General features: G+C 41.4%; 1 protein-coding gene across 1 annotated transcript in view; it reads right to left on the reverse strand.

Moving 5' to 3' along the window:
- The window catches only part of LOC117479890 (neural cell adhesion molecule 1-like), a 297,483-nt gene that overhangs the window by 5,628 nt on the left and 269,418 nt on the right, over positions 1–22,437 (reverse strand). Inside the window, 3 exon segments of the mRNA XM_034127005.1 lie at positions 1,805–2,134; positions 3,653–3,766; positions 6,055–6,262. Coding sequence (XP_033982896.1) covers positions 1,805–2,134; positions 3,653–3,766; positions 6,055–6,262 — 652 coding nt within the window.

Below are 22,437 nucleotides of genomic sequence, written 5' to 3' on the forward strand. Positions count from 1 at the left end.
CTGGAAGACCTACGAACTAAATGTGTTACAAACAAAGCATCCTTCAGCTACCTGTAGCAACTGAATAACCCAGAGATGACCAACAAGAGGTTGTTGGTTAAAGGAAGTTTGACTTAAAGTGGACCTATCATGCTATATTATAATAATATGGTGTAGGACCATACCTATATGAGGCATATTTATACTTTTTTCTTTTCAAAATACCAAACAGATCATGCATTTTAGCCATGCCTCATTTTGCTCTATTTGACAATTTCTAGCTCTGTTTTAGCAAGGGCTGATTCAGTGAGAACAGCACCACCTACTGGCCTGGCATATGTACTACAGCGTCTCCAGCGCTTTGGAACGGCAATGGCCGTGGCTGTCTCCTCCTGATTGGTGGAGTTGGCCCAATAGCCGTAGCGCCACCGTCCTGACGTCAGGACAGTGTTCAAATCTGGATCAGTTTTTATCAGATCCGTTGCAGCCCCTTTTTTAGAGATTTGGGTATGGAGGAAAATAGAGAGGGTTGTGTTTTCTGACACTTGGTGAGTTCCCTGGAACACCGGGGACACATATTCATGTAGAAAAGACGTGCAAAAGTGCATTTTGCATGATAGGTCCCCTTTAAGTGATGATCAAACAGGTGGAGGTGGAGGTGGTTGTATGAAGACAGTCATGCACTGGTAGCATCCCAATTGGTTGTATTCCTGTGCCATTAATCTGCACTTGACATTTTAGAAAGGAGATTTCCACCCTAAATAAACTTGCCTTAGATGTTCAAACATAATCACAATGTGCAAAATGCTCTGTTTGGTGAACCTAATGTTGTTGAACCAAGAGATCAAATTACATTTTTACCCCAGGAACATTTTACATTGTTGAAAACTAAAGTTAAGTGTACAGTATGTGCAAATGTAGTATTTCTGGCTAGTTATCAGCACTGTGCTCCATCTACAAACTGCAACATGATTTGTTTCTGCCTTTCATTCAGGTATAACGTTGGTATCTCTGCCTCTTGGTCCTTCTGGTGACATTATTAGAACATGTAGTCAAAGTCTACAACAAAGCATCCATGATTAGAAGCACTGAGGTGTAAAGGTCGGGCACAGTTGTCTGTTATTAACTTTTGCACACTGGGGCTCCTTCACAATGTCATTTAGATGACGTTTGATCTCAGCTACAGGATTGTTTGAGGCTGTTTTTGAATGTAGGAAAGTGTTTCAGTATTTATGTGAACTGAATAAAAGGCTAATCAATTGGCTGTTCCTGTAATTTGGCTGCACAATTCGTTTTATAACATTTCCAAAACTTTACTTCAGCCTCTTAATCAAATTTGTTGTGCTTATTACTTTTTAATAAAATCAATGAAAAGCTCTCGAAATGCTATAAAAGTGGAGATAAATCAAAATGTTTAATTTACTTTACAGAGATTTCCATTATTGTAATACGCTTTAGATAAAAAACTAGTGGGAAGATATAAATGCTAACAAATCCTAATCATTCGGGCTTTTTTCTATCATTCGCCTTCAGAATTCAACCCTTACCATTTCTTTGTATTATTAATGACTTAATACTTTCACAGAATCAATCAGAATCTTGTGAAATCCACCTTAATTCCTCTTTCACTCGACTGAGATTAAGGCACAGTTCAGGTATCATTACATATCATAACACTGAGAACGAAAAAGCACTGTTTCTGCATTAAAGGTGGCTATCTCCTTTAAAAATGGCACACTAGTGTTGACTATTGGGATGCTATCAGAGCAGAAGTGGAGGGATGTGGGGGGGGGTTCGGGGTTAGGGGTGATGGAAGTGTTCATACTCATTTTGGGCCGGTGTGTTGGAGTCTGTGCTCGGGGCTTTGGGTGCATCCTCGTTCGGGCCGTCTACCTGTGAGTCCGTACTCGGGGCCTCTGAGACTTTAGGGGTTTCGCTCAGGTCGACCAGGGGCCCAACATCAGGCTGGGGGTTAGCGTTAGAATCACTGGTTTTGATCGGGGGGCTGTTTTTTGGGGGGGCTTTGGTAGGGCTGATGGTGGTGCTCTCGCTAACCGGACTGCTCTGCGCCGTGCTAAAGCTCTCAGAGTTATTGGCGGTGGAGGGGGGGGGCACGTTCACCACCGGGGAGGAAGTGGAGTCTGCAGCAGGAGGCCTGTTTTCAGTGTAGGGAGGGGGGGTAAACAAGGAGAGAGGAAAGGGAGGAGGAGGAGTGGGGAGAGGACACATCGAGCCACCAGAAAAAAGTGAGGGGAAGAAAGAAAAAGGACATAAGGAGGTGAGGGAGAGTGAACAGAGTGAGTGCTGCTGAGAAACATCTAGAAACTGTTAGAAACAACATTTTGTGAAGGGTAAACAAAAAGGGATACAACAATCAACTATAGAAAGAATTAGGGAGTTTCAGGATTGGGTGATTTGGCTTTTCAGCCCAATGTTAGGACTGTGTTTGATGCTACTGTTGACTTCTTTATTTAGTTATACAGATGTGTAAAAACCACACGGGAACAACAACGAGGCAGCAGAAATATCCTTTTTACAACATACAGCTGTTATATTGGGATGCCACAAACAAAGTTAATTTGACAGAGTAAGACGAAGCAGACTATTTAAAGTGGACCTATCATGCTATATTTTAATAATATAGTGTGGGACCATACCTATATAAGGCATATTTATACTTTTTTTTTCTCAAAATACCAAACAGATCATGCATTTTAGCCATGCCTCATTTTGCTCAATTTGACATTTTTCAGCTCTGTTTTAGCAAGGGCTGATTCAGTGAGAACAGCACCACCTACAGGCCTGGCATATGTACTACAGCGTCTCCAGCGCTTTCGAACGGCAATGGCCGTGGCTGTCTCCTCCTGATTGGTGGAGTTGGCCCAATAGCCGTAGCGCCACCGTCCTGACGTCAGGACAGTGTTCAAATCTGGATCAGTTTTTATCAGATCCGTTGCAGCCCCTTTTTTAGAGATTTGGGTATGGAGGAAAATAGAGAGGGTTGTGTTTTCTGACACTTGGTGAGTTCCCTGGAACACCGGGGACACATATTCATGTAGAAAAGACGTACCAACAGTGCATTTTGCATGATAGGTCCCCTTTAAGTATAATTTATAACTTAGAGGTTTTTGTTCACCAGGTGAATTACAGGTCAACATTCATCTCTACTTTAAGCTCTGCTTTGGTGTCCACCATGCTGCATACTTTGTCCTTACTACCTTATGGTCGTGAACAGAACTGTGTCTCAAATATATAAATCTAATTTGGGCCTGAGCTAAAAAACGTTACCAAAATAAAGAGTTTTGTTGAGAGTAACCCAATGATTTGATTCAGATCCCTATTCAGACCAGGATCAGATAGCACTTAATCTGGGCATGAGAAATCGTGTAGGGGATTACTTTAGTCGTTGTTATTGTTTGTTTGTGTTCTTTGTAATTGTTTTTTCTCTTTGTACATACAATCAGTACAGACCATTGTCTCATTTGAATGCATATATTTTGCTTTCCACTTCTAAATGACAAACATTACTTGTGCATTGTCGAAGCGCAATGAAAAAGATTTTTGATCAGAGAGTAACCCAATGATTTGATTCACATCACTATCAAGATAACGATCAGATAGCATTTCATTTGGGGAACGTCCTGCTCCAGGGGGGGTCTGGTTGTGTACTCACTCAGGATCTGTGAGGGGCGTGGTCTCGTTGGGCTCAGTGGGACCCCCCCCCTGGTTGGGAGTGTTTTCCTCTTCCGTTCTCACCTCCACGATGGGCTCCTTGGACTCATCTTTCCTGTTGATGGATTGCAAAGGAGAGTTAGACCTCATTTACACGCTAACGCAGACACATACGAAACGCAAATGAACCGAATACGATATCAAAAAAGTCTTCTGTTCACACGAGACCGCTCGGGAGCGCTGGAGACGCTGTAGTACATACGCCGGGCCTGTAAGTGGCGCCACAAAATATACCAAAAGCAGCGAAGAAGACCCCCGAGCATGGTTGCCATGGTTGCCCTTCTGTTTATGCCCCGCGGTGGATGTAGCAACTTGTAGTTCATGTAATTCTCCATGTCCACTTGTTGCTGATGGTTGTGGTAGAGGAGCTGTAGATGTTGCACTAACAGCTGTAGCATGGTCAGTAGCAGTAGCACTAGCAGTAGCTACTGACCATGCTACAGACAGTAGCTACTGACAGTAGCTACTGACCATGCTACAGACAGTAGCTACTGACAGTAGCTACTGTCTGTAGCATGGTCAGTAGCTACTGACAGTAGCTACTGACCATGCTACAGACAGTAGCTACTGACAGTAGCTACTGTCTGTAGCATGGTCAGTAGCTACTGACAGTAGCTACTGACCATGCTACAGCAGTGAGCAGCAGAGGCGGGGCTATGGCTTCATCGTTATCAGGAAATGATCGTATAGGACGTACACACGGAGCCGTTTGGCCCCCAGAGCGTTCTGGTTGCAGATCTATCCACCTTGGGACCCGTTATCGTTTGCGGGGTCCGTTTCCGCGTTTCCGTTACGGCCTCGTGTGAACGAACGGGCTATACGAAAGAGAAAAGTAGCGGATACAACCGTTTGCGTTCTCGTGTAAACAGCACATTAGCAAGCTAACACGCTAACAGGCTAACATCATTAGTTAAACAGGCAGTGGTTGAAGAAGTATTTATACATTGTACTTCATTTAAAGTGGAAAAAAACGACTAAGTCACATTTCTAAGATTAAAGGTCCCCTATTATATTGTTTTTCATCAATATATTATAGGTCTCAGATATATACAAACATCAAACAGATCATTGCAGCATTACCCATAATCCCCTCTGTTTCAGCCCTGTTTCAAAAGTGCTGATTCTCTGTCTGTTACTTTAGATGAAGAAGAGACATGAAGAAGAGGGGACACATGTTGATGTAGAAGAGACATGAAGAAGAGGGGACACATGTTGATGTAGAAGAGACGTGAAGAAGAGGGGTCACATGTTGATGTAGAAGAGACGTGAAGAAGAGGGGACACATGTTGATGTAGAAGAGACGTGAAGAAGAGGGGACACATGTTGATGTAGAAGAGACATGAAGAAGAGGGGACACATGTTGATGTAGAAGAGACATGAAGAAGAGGGGACACATGTTGATGTAGAAGAGACATGAAGAAGAGGGGACACATGTTGATGTAGAAGAGACGTGAAGAAGAGGGGACACATGTTGATGTAGAAGAGACATAAAGAAGAGGGGACACATGTTGATGTAGAAGAGACGTGAAGAAGAGGGGACACATGTTGATGTAGAAGAGACATGAAGAAGAGGGGACACATGTTGATGTAGAAGAGACATGAAGAAGAGGGGACACATGTTGATGTAGAAGAGACATGAAGAAGAGGGGACACATGTTGATGTAGAAGAGACGTGAAGAAGAGGGGACACATGTTGATGTAGAAGAGACATAAAGAAGAGGGGACACATGTTGATGTAGAAGAGACATGAAGAAGAGGGGACACATGTTGATGTAGAAGAGACATGAAGAAGAGGGGACACATGTTGATGAAGAAGAGACATGAAGAAGAGGGGACACATGTTGATGTAGAAGAGACATAAAGAAGAGGGGACACATGTTGATGAAGAAGAGACATGAAGAAGAGGGGACACATGTTGATGAAGAAGAGACATGAAGAAGAGGGGACACATGTTGATGTAGAAGAGACATGAAGAAGAGGGGACACATGTTGATGTAGAAGAGACATGAAGAAGAGGGGACACATGTTGATGTAGAAGAGACATGAAGAAGAGGGGACACATGTTGATGTAGAAGAGACATGAAGAAGAGGGGACACATGTTGATGAAGAAGAGACATGAAGAAGAGGGGACACATGTTGATGAAGAAGAGACATGAAGAAGAGGGGACACATGTTGATGTAGAAGAGACATGAAGAAGAGGGGACACATGTTGATGAAGAAGAGACATGAAGAAGAGGGGACACATGTTGATGAAGAAGAGACATGACAAAGTGCATTTTGCATAATAGGTGACCTTTAAAGTCAGATTTTCTTTCTTTCTGTAAAAACGATGTCCTCTTACGTGAACGCGGCCTTGCCCTCCTCGATGTCTTTGCTCTTGGCCCCCGGGCCGGCCTTCCCACAGAAGTTGACGGCGATGCACATGAGGAGGCCACATTTATTCAGGAAGTAGCAGGTGACGTCCACGCCCACCAGCAGCAGGAAGAAGACCACGATGAGGATGCCCACGATGGCGCCGGTGCCCATACCTGAACCTCCGGTCGCTGCGTCTGAAGGGGAAACAACGAGGGGGGGAAACGCAAGCAAAGCAGGGGGGAGAAGTTAGGGGAGAGGGGAGGGTTTTACATGAGGGAGAGGGGATGGAGAGAAAGTTAGAAAAGATAGAGAGAGAAAGGGGGGAGATGATGAGGAATGCAGTCAAGCTTTTAATACACTGATTCAGATTTGTAAGACCTCAGGAGTGGAGAGTTGGACACAAATCATTGCTGAAACTAATTCAGACAAATCTCCACTTATTCATTATGGACGCTCGATATTAACTGTTGAAACCACCATGGCAGACACTCTTGAAGCGTTTAATTTCACACACAATCACAGAACTTACCAAGAAAACAATGAAAACAGTCCCAATATAAATCAAAGTGGGTGATAGTTTACTATAAACAAACAATATATCACATGACACTGTATTATGATGCTTACCTGTGCTTATCGAAGGGATTGCATGTCAGTGTTACATCATTCAAAGCATACAATACTTTACAATTAAAGGGGCCCTATTGTGCTTTTTGCATGATACTGTAGGGCCGTTTTAACACTTCTATTGTGAAACTAGTCTGTTCCATATTTCATGTGTTGATGGAGGTTTTTTTCCAGAGGCTTTTTAACGTTTAATTGCAATAATTTGGCTAGTTATTCCACGATAAACATAAACAACCCTGCCTTATTGAAAAGAAGTCTAGACAGTTTGACTTCCTCACACACAAAAAAAGGCTTTTTGTGTTCGAAAGATTTCTCAACCTTGAGGTCTGTCAGGTTGAATGATGAATGATGAACACAATGTATAAACACTGCATATCAAAACCCATAGTTTATACATCATTCTCAACATGTATTGGCCTTGTAAATAAACACCAAACATTCGTGGTCAGTAATAAATCTCTAATGCTGTCCTTCACATCAAACTGTTGCAACCTCTCTGCCTTGATTTGAGGCGCTCCACTTGAATAGAAATACATTGTAATTACAAGCTATCTGCAATAGAAAGAAATGACAGAAAAACAACGAAACTGATTTTGCTTTGAAGATGAAGCAGATGTGGTTCAAGGGTCAAGCCACTCCTAAACACGGATTTACCTCAGCACCCATTCCATCTTTTGTAAAAGCTTTGACTAAACTTTCTTAGTAAACGTATAAGGTTAAAGCAGGTTATCTGAGCAGCTGTTTATCTCAATATTTGAGGGCGGAGTGCAAATGCAGGTTCTTTTCTCCCCCTCAGATTATTCAAACCAAAACACATGCAGATCCAGACAGAGAGGGAAAAACAGGCTTATAAAAGCAGCTCAGGCTCAGCGTTCATCGCTCATGTTGGCATTTACAAACGAATAACTGGTACACATTTCCAGCTGTGCATGCAACATAGAAGTGCATTTCAGCTGAAAATTAATTAACTGAAGCTTATCTGAGGAAAAGACTGAAAATGCATGCTTCTGCTGATGTTTATATTCACATCAGCAGAAGTTTGGCTGGTTATCCAATCACATAAAAAGCATGATGACATGCAGCCAGATTTTCACTTCACAGGGACGAAACACAAGGTTTTAAGCACAATGCTGCAAACAGGAAGTACTATTGATAATGCTTACTTACTGACGGAGAGCATGATGGATGAGCATGGACCCCAACATGTGAGTAACCAATAGTTAGCATGCAGTGTGTTACGTCACACTGAGCATTTTTAAACACAGATCTGCAGGTTTGGGGAGTAAGGTTCAAGGTTCAAGGTTCAAGGTTCTTTATTGTCAATCTGACATAGCTACAGAGTAATTATGCAGTTGAAAATCTTATGTCACAGGCTTCTCCAACAATGCAACATAATAACATAACATAATAACAATAAGAGCAAGAGCAATACAAAAATAATAATAGTTATAAAAATGAAATAAAGTTATGATGTGGAATAGTGCAGTATGAGTCTATATACAAGTTATTGGAATGATATATATATATTAGGTATTAGATACATACTACTGAGTAGCAGTTGAATGTTTGATGTTGTTTCAACAGTTCAATTGTTTAACAGTCTCACTGCCCGCGGGAAGAAACTGTCTCCGAATCTTCTTGTCCTTGCCCGGATGCTGCGGTAACGTCTGCCAGACGGCAACAGAAAGAACAGTTTGTGGCTGGGGTGATGGGGGTCTTTGATAATCCGTAGTGATTTCTTCCTGAGCCGCTGGGAGTAAAGGTCCTCCATGGATGGCAGCTCCGTCCTGGTGATGTGCTGTGCAGTTTTCACCACCCTCTGTAAAGCCTTACGATCGAGGTCGGTGCAGCTGCCGTACCAGGCCGTCATGCTGCCAGTGAGGATACTCTCTATCGTGCACCTGTAGAAGTTGCAGAGTATCCTGGAATCCATTTTGAACCTCCTCAGCCTGCGGAGGAAGAAGAGCCGCTGTCGAGCTTTCTTGGTGATGGTGGTGGTGTGAAGAGACCATGTCAGGTCCTCAGTGATGTGGACCCCAAGGAACCTGAAGCTTTTGACTCTCTCCACCGTAGTCCCATTGATGGCGATGGGGGCGTGTCCCTCTCCCTGCTGCTTCCTGTAGTCCACAATCAGCTCCTTTGTTTTGCTGATGTTGAGATGGAGGTTGTTCTCCTGGCACCAAGATGTCAGGTTTTCGACCTCCTCTCTGTATGCCGTCTCGTCATCGTCTGTGATCTGGCCGATGACGGTCGTGTCATCAGCAAACTTCACGATGGTGTTGGAGCTGTGTGTGGCCACGCAGTCGTGGGTGAACAGGGAGTAGAGGAGAGGGCTGAGCACGCAGCCTTGAGGGGCACCGGTGTTAAGAATCAGGGTGGAGGATGTGATATTTCCCACCCGCACTGCCTGGGGTCTGCCCGTCAGGAAGTTCAGGATCCAGTCGCAGAGGGCGCTGTTGAGCCCGAGGTCTCTGAGCTTGATGGCCAGCTTGGAGGGCACAATGGTGTTGAATGCTGAACTGTAGTCAATGAACAGCATTCTCACATATGTGTTCCTGTTCTTCGGGTCCAGGTGTGAGAGGGCAGTGTGGAGGGTGAGGGCTATGGCGTCGTCTGTGGACCTGTTTGCTCTGTAGGCAAACTGCAGGGGGTCCAGAGATTCAGGGAGGGAGGAGGTGATGAATAATTTGACTAACCGCTCAAAGCACTTCATTATGATGGAGGTGAGTGCTACTGGGCGGTAGTCGTTGGGGCAGGTGATGATTGTCTTTTTGGGGACAGGAATGATGGTGGAGTGTTTAAGACATGTGGGGACTACAGACTGCAGCAGGGACCTGTTGAAGATGTCTGTGAACACCTCTGCCAGCTGAACTGCACACACCCTGAGAACACGGCCAGGGATGCCATCAGGTCCAGGAGCCTTGTGTGGGTTAACCCTTTTAAAGGATTTACACACATCTGCCCTATTTAAAACAAAAGGGCAGTGTAGCTCCTGGTCCCTCTGTACCTCCACAGCCTGGCTGCTCTCAAAGCGTGCAAAAAAACTATTTAGCTCATCTGGGAGAGATGCGCACGCAGACACTCCCGCAGCACCCCCCGCTGCTCCTTTGTAGTCAGTCATTGTCCTTAGTCCCGCCCACATATTCCTAGTGTTACAGCCTTTGAAGTCAGATTCCACCTTCTCTTTGTACTGTCTCTTTGCATTTTTTATTGCTCTCCGGAGATCATACCTAGACTTCCTGTACTCCTCCAAATCTCCCGCTGTGTGCGCGAGAGTGCGCGCTTTCAGTTTGCCGCGCACCTCACCGTTTACCCAGGGCTTTTGATTTGGGAATGTCCGTACAGAAACCTTCGGTACCACGTCATCGATGCATTTCCCAATGTAGCAGATGACAGTGTCCGTGTGTGTGTTGATGTTATTGTCCTCAAACACACTCCAATCCGTAGATGCAAAGCAATCCTGCAGTGCTGAATCTGACTCCTCGCTCCATCGTTGTACTGTCCTTGTTATCGGTCTGTCCCTTTTAAGTTTCTGCTTGTAAGCAGGCAACAACAGTAGTGAGATATGGTCTGATTTGCCGAAGGGAGGGCGAGGGAGAGCCTTATATCCATTCCGGAAAGGGGAATAAACATGGTCCAGTATGTTTCCCCCGCGCGTCGGGAAGTTGATGTGTTGGTAATATTTTGGCAAAACCTTCTTCATGTTGGCGGTGTTGAAATCTCCGGCCACAACGAACGCCGCATCTGGCCGTGAAGTCTCGGTTTTATCAATAAACCCAAACAGCTGATCGAGTGCCGTGTTGTTGTCGGCGAGTGGCTGCGGCGGGATATACACTGCTGTTATCACAACAGATGTGAATTCCCTCGGCAGATGGAAGGCCCGACATGAGATCATGAGGTGCTCTAGCTGTGCGGAACAGTCCGATGAAATAATCTTCACATCTGAGCACCAGTTGTTGTTAGTCATTACACACACACCGCCTCCCTTACTTTTCCCCGAGTTTGCAGTCCGGTCCTGACGAAAAATAGAGAATCCGTCAGGGACAATAGCGGAGTCCGGGATAGCGGGATAGCGGGATAGCGGTAACAGATTACATTTAACATATAGGTAACTCCCTTACAGTCACAATACAAATAGATGTAATCAGATTACTGTTACATGTCATTACTAGCAGAATTACAATGTTAGTAAAAAGAGGACTCAGAGGACATAAGCAGAAAGTTGAATTTTCTTCAACTTACCCCACACCTTTGGGTGTCTTTTTATGCTTTTTGAACGGAGCACCTTGATGTTGTTCCGCATGAAGGTAGAACAGGCTTTACAATGACTGTCTTTCCACTGAGATAAAAGTGACTCTCAGTGAGGCTTTTCTTAAGGTAGTCAATACATATTTGTTAGACTCAAGAGCTTTGAGGTCTATCTGTATACCTCTGTAACCTCATTATAACCACATTAGTCTGTAGCATTGGTCCTAGAGATTGAACTCATATGTATACTGGCCTCACCATAGCACATTGGAGAAGCTTTGCAAAACTGAATGAAACCATGATAAGTGGTTCCATTTTGTTGTTTGAGTTGCTGTCACATTTTATAACCAACTGACTTTGATCCAAATGGTCCATCAGGATTGATTTCGGTCCAAATGTACAGTATGTGCGAATGTGTCTTGAGCAGCTCTTTGAAATGACTGATTCTGCACCAAGAGTTGCCACCATGGACCAGAATGCAATGCAGCACGTCTTGTCATACTTAAAGATCCATTCAAGCACATTTCCCAAGTTGTAATCCCTTTGTTAATACAGTAGTTGTGCTTTCTTCTCTTTCCCTCTGCTTGGAAAGTTTGGACGTTTTTTTTAAGCCTCATCCTAACCCTACATTCTGTCACAGTCTGCTCCATCGTTCACCAGTAGCTTTCCATTCACCTGTCTCACCTGTTAACCACACACACGTTTTTGCTCACTCTCTTTCTCTACTGCACCCATTAGTCACACTGCCAGTATTTAAACCCTCACCAGACACACACCCGTTGCCTTCATGCTAGTCTTTCACGCCTTTGTTACCAGATTGCCCACCCGGTTCCGACCCTGCCTGTCCCTGACCTGCTCTGCCTGTCCCTGCTCTGCCTGTTCCCTGATCCTGCCTGTCCCTGACCTGCCTGCTCTGCCTGTTCCCTGATCCTGCCTGTCCTTGGACTATCCTGCCTTGCCTGCTGTCTGACCCTGCCTGTACCTACGTTGCCCGCCTCGCCTGCCCCCTGACCCTCTGCCCGGCCCTGACTCACCTTCTGCCCGCTGTCCTCTGGTTCGTTTGCCTGCACATCATCCGGCTGTTACTGTTCTGCTGGTATCCCTCTGCTCTGCGTATTATTACCAATAAAGTATATTACCAATACTCCTTGGTTTCTCGAGTGCTGCATTTGGGTCCTTCATAAGATTGTGACAAATCAACCCTCTGAAAGAATGTGATTCGGAGCTAAAAACATCATATAAAACTAAAAACATCTGCAGTTTATTGAACTGTTTAGACATGTAACATCCTTAACTTATATCTCTTTCATATCTTCTAAAGGTTCAAGCAGCCTACATTGTGAACAACATGTCAAGGGGCCTCATTTATAAACATTGCGTATGCTCAAAAGATGCCAATTTCGAAGTTTGCAATCTATTTAAAAAACTAAGTTGGCGGTAGAATGTACTCCATTGAAACGTTGACCCATGCGTACGCACATAATAATGAATACTATGAATACAAATACTACCTCTCTTACTGTATATATGAGAAGTTAATATGCAAAAACAGATAAAAGCTAATCTTACAATGAATGATTCTCACCGAGCACACACACAAAAAACGATGTAGAAATAAGGAAATAAATACTCAGATGTTGCTGCAAACAACCCGTGAATATGTTCTCTAATTATTACAGCCAATCAAGCATGCTATGAAATCTATTCTTGTAATGAACGAGGTAAGCAAAGGACAAAGTTATTTATAAATCTGAGTATCTTTTTGGGTAACCACTTCTTGTGTTTTGTCCTTAACGTGATTCTTACACACAGTTTTATAAATGAGGCCCCACGACGCTAAGTTCAATAACTCACATCCTGCAAAGCACTTCTTCACTGGTCCAGTTGATGTGACACATTTACTGTTGACATGTAAAATCTCTTTCAGACTTTACGAGTTGACATGCAGCGCCTGAACGCACCATTAAGCAAGAACATGACACAATGACGGCAGCACTTCTCTTGGCCTTTGACATGGTCTTGTTGACATATATCCAGTCAGAAAGAAAAGGAGGTCTTTATGTATGCAGAAGACTTTCTAAAACCTCGCTGACAGCCAGTGTAGCGAGGGCTTTGCAACATGACACATTTTAAATTATTATTATGCTTCTCAAACACGTAACATTTGCGTATGACAGAAACAATTTCCTGTCAGAGCCCTTTCTTCCCGTCCTAGCATTCAATGCTTAATTTTCTCTGATGGCAGGGATCAAAGCAGCGTGCCCAGATCTGTGTCTGGCAGGCGACTACAGTGTTGTTTTTCCCTCTGCCGATTGCTTCATTTGCATTTTAACAGGCACAATAAATCATGTGGCATGTATTCGGTGCCGTGGGGGGTTTTCTCACCGGGAGGAAGTAGAAATCTTGTTGTCTGGGAGGACTACGCAAACATTTCTCTTCACAGGCTCGTCAGGTACAGTACTGTCCCCCCCCTCTGATAACACACTGCCACTGATAAGCCTCAATTTCACTGAAAAGCCACACATTCCTGAGAATCAATACCTGGTGACGGTCCAGCAGAGACAATCTGTCTGACTTCTGTGCTCGTACATTGATGAGAAACCTTTGTATTGGCAGGTAATTTACATATCATTACAGCTGCACAACATGCATTATATAGCAGCGACTCATTTTCAAATCAGCCTCTCAAATTCTGCCTTCGCCTGCGGGGGCTTTTCCTTACTAACGCTTTTAAACACGAGGAAATGTATCTCAATACGTCTACATTTTGTGTGGATGATAGATTGCTGAAGCCATAAACAACATGGTCAAAATCTAAATGAAACTATCCACTATACTGCAGAGTTACAAATGGGTTGTTTTTGTTGGACTAACTTCAACATATTATTCTTGCTGCACTTCAGCGCATTGCAGAGACCAACAACGCCTTAATGCAGGGGTCTCAAACTCAAGGCCCGGGGGCCAAATCCGGCCCTTGGCTTCATTTGATGTGGCCCGCAAAAGCTTGCAAAGAATATAATATGTTTATTATACAGTTACATGCCGCTTTACAGAAGCGCGTTGCCAATAAACTACATGTCCCACAATGCATCTCGTTTTGTGACATGCGCACTGAAGAGACTTGCTATTATTTGCCCCAGACTTCTGCTTTCAGACGTAGTTACTTATGAAGTTATTACCCTATCCGATAATAATCCAATGCAGAGGTAATAATGTAATATAATACATTATTTTATATATATTATATATGTATATAGTCTTAAAGTAACAACCGGCCCTTTGAGTGCAACCATAATGCTAATGTGGCCCGCGATGAAATTGAGTTTGACACCCCATGGTCCAACATATTGAGGATGGACATCTTTTGGAACTGAAATCCTCTTACTTAGACGGAGAGGTCAAGAGCAAAGTGTATAATGGGCCATATTGAAGCCATTTTGATTATTCGCCTTATTTATAATTAGAATAAGAAATTAAAGAGGCCCTATTATGCTTTTTGGGGTTTTCCCTTTCCTGTAGTTTAGACTTCGATTGGACTCCTTTGTTTAATTCCAGAACATAGTGACATCACTTTGTAACACTCGCGCTTCTATTGGCTAGCGCTCCAACACATTTTACGTGATAGGCTAAGGGGCGGGACATCTCTAAGCGGTTGACCAATCACAACAGAGCTGGCCAGCTAACCAATCAGAGCAGACTGGGAAAAATAAAGAGCTTTTTGAACATGAAAGCATGGAGACATGTCCCAGTAGAGACACTACATACTGATATACACCTGAACATCAGCAGGAGAGGACTCTTTAAAGTAGAGACACTACATACTGATATACACCTGAACATCAGCAGGAGAGGACTCTTTAAAGTAGAGATACTACATACTGATATACACCTGAACATCAACAGGAGAGGACTCTTTAAAGTAGAGACACTACATACTGATATACACCTGAACATCAGCAGGAGAGGACTCTTTAAAGTAGAGATGCTACATACTGATATACACCTGAACATCAGCAGGAGAGGACTCTTTAAAGTAGAGATGCTACATACTGATATACACCTGAACATCAGCAGGAGAGGACTCTTTAAAGTAGAGATGCTACATACTGATATACACCTGAACATCAACAGGAGAGGACTCTTTAAAGTAGAGACACTACATACTGATATACACCTGAACATCAGCAGGAGAGGACTCTTTAAAGTACAGACACTACATACTGATATACACCTGAACATTAGCACAATATGTCCTCTTTAAGAAATATTAGGCTGAACGTGTTTTGGACTATCCTGTGTTTAGTTCGCTCTGGCCATATGAGGTTGAAAAAAAAAGACAATGACTTACATTGGAATAAAATATAGACAGATGGAGATCGTGCAACCTGCATAGAGTTTGTATAATAGGAGTTATCGCATAGAGATATTTAAGTAACTATCAAAAAGTAGATTTTTTATCTGGAATATAGACATTTTGAAGGAAATTAAGAGTTGGAAGTTTCTTTTTAAACTGTATAATGATCAATAATTGGTAGTAAACATTTTGAAATGACACAGACATGACTTTCTCTCTTTCCTAGGCGATTGCATTGGCTTCATTCAGCTCAATAACTCTTGTGTTTATGTCGGTCTCTGCCACAGTGAGGCACTGCACCGCCGTTAAATAACACACCGTGTTTTCTGCAGGCAGCAGCAGCGTGATGCTGACAGCTGCCTGATTAAGATCTTTGGATCCCTTCATGCAGCGGGGACTATGTGCTGAGATTTAAATCTTTTAAATGAAGATTTAAGTTACTCGTCAGCCAACAGGCTCCGCAAACTGGCTTTAAAAATATGAACCGCTGACGCATTTTCCGACAGAAGGGGAGGAAGAGTTTAACTTATATCTGATTTAACAGCGAGGGAGGATATCGCTAAGCAAAGATAATTCAGGGTGTTTTATGTTTCTGCTGCGTACAGAACGCTTCAATCAGGATTAGACTGACATCTCCATCTGATTGCAAAACAAAAAGTGTAGTTTGGTGTGAGGAAAAGCTACCAAGAAGAAATATATCAGGCTTTCAGAATAAATAGAACTTGTCACTTCATTTCCTGTACAAATTGGCTGATCTCATGTGAACTTCTATCCATATTAACACCTCATTAACCACGTCCAAACTGAGGATGCAGTCTGTGGGGGAGATTCTGTTGATATGCAATGCAGTAAGCCTCACGCACACACACTTAGATGGAGATCCTGATTAGCAAAATGAAAATCACTCAGCGCTGATCAGCACTATCATTACTCAGAAGGCAGTGATGAACAACAGGAGGGACCAACAAGTGACAAAGAACATCTCAAGGGTGTCGTAAGCTCTTATTATCCTTCTGACAGAACTTAGTTGAGATTAAACAGCAGTGCCAGGAATAATAAAACCAAGGAAGGAGGCAAGGAAGGCAATCTTTCAGAGAAAACTGCTCAAGAAACCATCATTAGAGGTAAAAGAAATATATGTTTTCCTCTGCGCCAATACATGTTTTCTCACTCGCGCGTGAGGATTAAGGGCTCGAACACATAAATGTTATTCTACCTTCAGGCACATTTGATGCTTCTTCATCCTAAGTAGGCAGAGAGCGTCTTGAGCTGCGTTCACCTTCCAAAGCCCCTTTCAAAGATTACAAATCAAAGAGAAAAACCTCTGACATTTGCTTACTTGGAAGCCAAGTGCTCTTTGCTGCAGGCAAATTGAACCTTGTGATATTCTGTTTTTCAAACGGGAAGTGGAGTATATGGTATGCTGGATGTTCGAGCACCCATGATAACATCTTTAAAAGGAGCAATTGACAACGAATGTTCCCTTTTAGCCTCTTTGAAAACACGCTGAAGCACAGGGAAAGAGCAGATGGGAAAATAACCCATTAAAGAAGTCAAGTGTTTTTTTATTTATCATTGTACTCCTCGTAAACATGGGAGACACTCATTGGTGTAACTAAGAGCTTTGGTTAGCTTTGAAAGGAAAGGTTGTTCTCACCGGTTCTCCAATGTGGGCAACATCTGTGTGATAACTGAACATGTGTCAATGCTTTAGTGATCCTCTCACATTGAGCTGTTACTGATCATGGCTGTTGGAGACTCTTCTTGTATGCATTACATCGTCTCTGATCTATAATGTTTATCATTTAAAGAGTCCTCTCCTGCTGATGTTCAGGTGTATATCAGTGTGTAATGTCTCTACTTTAAAGAGTCCTCTCCTGCTGATGTTCAGGTGTATATCAGTATGTAGTGTCTCTGCTTTAAAGAGTCCTCTCCTGCTGATGTTCAGGTGTATATCAGTATGTAGTGTCTCTGCTTTAAAGAGTCCTCTCCTGCTGATGTTCAGGTGTATATCAGTATGTAGTGTCTCTACTTTAAAGAGTCCTCTCCTGCTGATGTTCAGGTGTATATCAGTATGTAGTGTCTCTACTTTAAAGAGTCCTCTCCTGCTGATGTTCAGGTGTATATCAGTATGTAGTGTCTCTACTTTAAAGAGTCCTCTCCTGCTGATGTTCAGGTGTATATCAGTATGTAGTGTCTCTACTTTAAAGAGTCCTCTCCTGCTGATGTTCAGGTGTATATCAGTATGTAGTGTCTCTACTTTAAAGAGTCCTCTCCTGCTGATGTTCAGGTGTATATCAGTATGTAGTGTCTCTACTTTAAAGAGTCCTCTCCTGCTGATGTTCAGGTGTATATCAGTATGTAGTGTCTCTACTTTAAAGAGTCCTCTCCTGCTGATGTTCAGGTGTATATCAGTATGTAGTGTCTCTACTTTAAAGAGTCCTCTCCTGCTGATGTTCAGGTGTATATCAGTATGTAGTGTCTCTACTTTAAAGAGTCCTCTCCTGCTGATGTTCAGGTGTATATCAGTATGTAGTGTCTCTACTTTAAAGAGTCCTCTCCTGCTGATGTTCAGGTGTATATCAGTATGTAGTGTCTCTACTTTAAAGAGTCCTCTCCTGCTGATGTTCAGGTGTATATCAGTATGTAGTGTCTCTACTTTAAAGAGTCCTCTCCTGCTGATGTTCAGGTGTATATCAGTATGTAGTGTCTCTACTTTAAAGAGTCCTCTCCTGCTGATGTTCAGGTGTATATCAGTATGTAGTGTCTCTACTTTAAAGAGTCCTCTCCTCTGATGTTCAGGTGTATATCAGTATGTAGTGTCTCTACTTTAAAGAGTCCTCTCCTGCTGATGTTCAGGTGTATATCAGTATGTAGTGTCTCTACTTTAAAGAGTCCTCTCCTGCTGATATTCAGGTGTATATCAGTATGTAGTGTCTCTACTGGGACATGTCTCTCCAGGAACAATAAAACCCAAAAAGCAGAATAGGGCCTCTTTAAAAAATATATTTCTCTTAAATATTTTTAGATTGGGACCAAAGCTGCAGTGTGTTTGTTTCTTGCTTTCAAATAGCTAAATCATGATAAAACAGCAGTTTTTTTAAATCATTGTTGTTGTCTAAAAGAGCATTACTAATGCAGTTGTGATTACAATCGTGAGGCCTCCTAATTTTAACAGATATATTTTGTTTACAATCAAAAACTCCTGCTCCAATCAGGATGTGATTGAGCTCTCACGATGCTGCAGCTGATTTTGTTGTCAACAAAAGAGAGCGTTGTTGCATCTTAGTTAAATGTGATGTTATTTCCTGTCTTTCAGGGTTTCTAGTTGGACTTTCACAGCAACAACAAGGTCATGTGTGATCGCCTTCATTCTGTATACTGTTTGACATAAGTTCATCTTTTGTTCATACATACATACAGTTGCTTCTTTAAATAGCCAGACGTTTGAGTTGTTAGCATCTGGGTTTAACGTTGTGTGGTGAAATGCAACACTGAATACAGACATGTTGTAAAAGATGTCTAGGAGCAGCTTCACACGGTGTCACACACACTTCAGTCCATTCAGACACTTCAGCCTCAGAAAGCCATCACTTCCATGAAAGAAAAAGAAACAATTTATTTCAACCCTACAATGGTTACATGGAAACACACTGATATGTACTTACAAAAATTCCTCAGAGAATAGAATAATTTCACATTATTGAAAATGAAATATTTTTAGTGTTGTTGCACATATGTATTTTTTTACTTAGACATTTCTCTGCTTTCAGGTAGAAAGAGAACATGAACCGTCAACAAAAAAAATCTTCAAGGTCAGTTTGAAAAGAGTATGTACACTTTGTCACAAAACATGATTAGTTTCAACCTTCTCTCCAGACAAGGCGGTTACATTAAAATGTGAAAATTAATCTTGAAAAATGATTACCATAACCAGTGTCCATTTTTTTTTGCTCTGCAATCTTTCCTCATTTTATACAGCAGGACATTTCAAGCTTGTATCCAAAGACAGAGGAATGAGGCACTCTTCACCTGTTAACACATTCATAATGCTCCAGTGGGGAGCTCTAAAGCAGCTGCATAGCACATGAATGAATACTGGATCATGCCTTCATGCAGTGTACATGCTTTCATGTCATTTGTGACAACGATGTGTCTGTTTAAAAGGCAACAAATTCCAAAATAAAAGTCTCTTTGTGATTGCCATTTCCGGTTGTAGACACATAATCAAACAGTGTAAGGTAAGTCTATTAATCACCCCTTCTTAAGATCACATTAAGGCATTATGAATGTGTTACTAATCTAAAACACTCCCAAATCCAACGGTAACATAACCCTTTCCAAATCTATTCATATACAACATGTAAACAAATGAAAACAAAAATATTAACAGAATCTAAATTCCCCCGAAATTTGAGAATGATGCAAGTACTGAGCACCCTGTAATAACATCATGAAACCAATGTCTTCTTATTTTTTTTATCTTGTGTGTGGCTGCACAAGGGGTCGAAAGGCATAGAAAGCAAAGGAGTCTGTGCTGAAAGATTTCAAAGGCTCAGACTTTCCTCTTTCTCCTCGAAAAAAAAAAATCTGTTTATGAGAGGCAGAGCAGAGCCAGCATGGACAGCAGGAGCGCTGCCAGACTGCAGGAAACACACCGGCACCCCAGGGTGGCTGATTGACCAACCACAGATGGATAATAAAAATATATAATACAAGCAACAAACACAGAGAAAGAGACATTTGTGTGTATGGCAATGTCATGGTCCATAGGTGCCCAAGAAGATCACACATGAAGACGAGACACGGAGAAAAAAGGGGGGAAGAAAGAGGGAAAAGAGGGAGAGAGATAGAAAAATAACGTCAGAAATACAGAAATTACAACTGAATCGAGGAATAAAAAGGGACGTCTACATGTGAAGCTAGAGGATCAAAGTAAAAAAATAATTCGTAGCATGTTAGCAGCACGGCAAGATGACGCATGGCATGCATGGGGGTGAAAGGTCACGGAAATGAAGGGAATGACAACAGACAGGAAAACGAGTCAAACACTGAGTAATGGTTAGAAACAAGACACGGTTTTAATCCGTCATGGTGCAGATCACTGGCAGTTATAAGTCACGCTATAGAGTGGTGCAGGAATGAGTCCGTAAACCCGGAAATGAGTCAGCATTTAAGCACTTCCTGTTCCCTCTTCTGGAAGTTTCTGGTTTTGAAGGTTTTTGTTCCACAGCATACATTTAGCCAGTTAATACCCCACTGGTGAATTTAATCGTGAAGTATTATCGTATTGTAGCGTACCTTATTGCATCGTATCGTATCATATCGTAAAGTATTATCATATGGTATCTTATCGTATTGTATCGTATTGTAACATATTGTATCAGAAAGTATTGTAACGTATTGTATCATAGTGTATCTTATTGTAAGGTAATGTAATGTATTGTAACATATTGTATCATATTGTAACGTATTGTAACATATTGTAACGTATTGTATCATAGCGTATCTTATTGTAACATATTGTATCATATTGTAACGTATTGTAACATATTGTAACGTATTGTAACATATTGTAACGTATTGTAACATATTGTAACGTATTGTATCATATTGTAACATATTGTAACGTATTGTATCATATTGTAATGTATTGTAACATATTGTAACGTATTGTATCATATTGTAACGTATTGTATCATAGTGTATCTTATTGTAAGGTAATGTAATGTATTGTAACATATTGTATCATATTGTAACGTATTGTAACATATTGTAACGTATTGTATCATATTGTAACGTATTGTATCATATTGTAACGTATTGTATCATAGTGTATCTTATTGTAAGGTAATGTAATGTATTGTAACATATTGTATCATATTGTAACGTATTGTAACATATTGTAATGTATTGCATCATAGCGTATCTTATTGTAACATATTGTATCATATTGTAACGTATTGTAACATATTGTAACGTATTGTATCATAGCGTATCATATTGTAACATATTGTATCATATTGTAACGTATTGTAACATATTGTAACGTATTGTATCATAGCGTATCATATTGTAACGTATTGTAACATATTGTAATGTATTGTAACATATTGTATCATATTGTAACGTATTGTAACATATTGTAACGTATTGTATCATAGCGTATCATATTGTAACATATTGTATCATATTGTAACGTATTGTAACATATTGTAACGTATTGTATCATAGCGTATCATATTGTAACATATTGTATCATATTGTAACGTATTGTAACATATTGTAACGTATTGTAACATATTGTATCATATTGTAACGTATTGTAACATATTGTAACGTATTGTATCATAGCGTATCATATTGTAACATATTGTATCATATTGTAACGTATTGTAACATATTGTAACGTATTGTATCATAGCGTATCTTATTGTAAGGTAATGTAATGTATTGTAACGTATTGTATCAGAAAGTATTGTATCGTATATCCTTCGTTATTGTATTGTATTTCTTATTCTATCAGAAAGTATTGTATCGTATTTCAAAGTATTATCGTATTGTATCATATTGTATTGTATCGTATTGTATCATATTAAAAACAAGTGTCTAAATGAGACTACTAAACGTCATCTCACCGAACATTAGCCGCCTTTAGCTTAGCGGTGGTGAAGTCATGGGCTGTAGTTCCTTTATAGCCCAACATTAGCTTTTTACTTCTGCAAATTGCATTTACACTTCAGCTATTATTAGCGTCAATAACTTTTGTTTGCAAAGAGCTTGTTTTCTGCAAATCCAATGGGAAAATACCATTGGATTTGTGTCAAGGGCACCAGGGAGATGCTAACTCACTCTACAATAATAAGTCATCCCTGCAGTACTCTATTGACGTGCATTTGTAAAGGCCAGTGGTGTAATGGTAATGCACACACATGCTAACTTTCCACTATTCCAAAAGCGTTATTAATGGAGAGATTATAAACACAGTATGGCCTCTAGATTAATGTTATTTTATGTGTGTCTCTGGAAGTGTTTGCCAAAGGCTGCTATGTTTTACTGATAGATACAGTATGTGATCATTTCAATATCCAACCAGTGATACTCCCCATAGCTTTAACACTGACTTGCTGTGTGAAAGAA

This window comes from Trematomus bernacchii, unplaced genomic scaffold (assembly GCF_902827165.1).
Source record: "Trematomus bernacchii unplaced genomic scaffold, fTreBer1.1, whole genome shotgun sequence".
Lineage (NCBI taxonomy): Eukaryota > Metazoa > Chordata > Actinopteri > Perciformes > Nototheniidae > Trematomus > Trematomus bernacchii.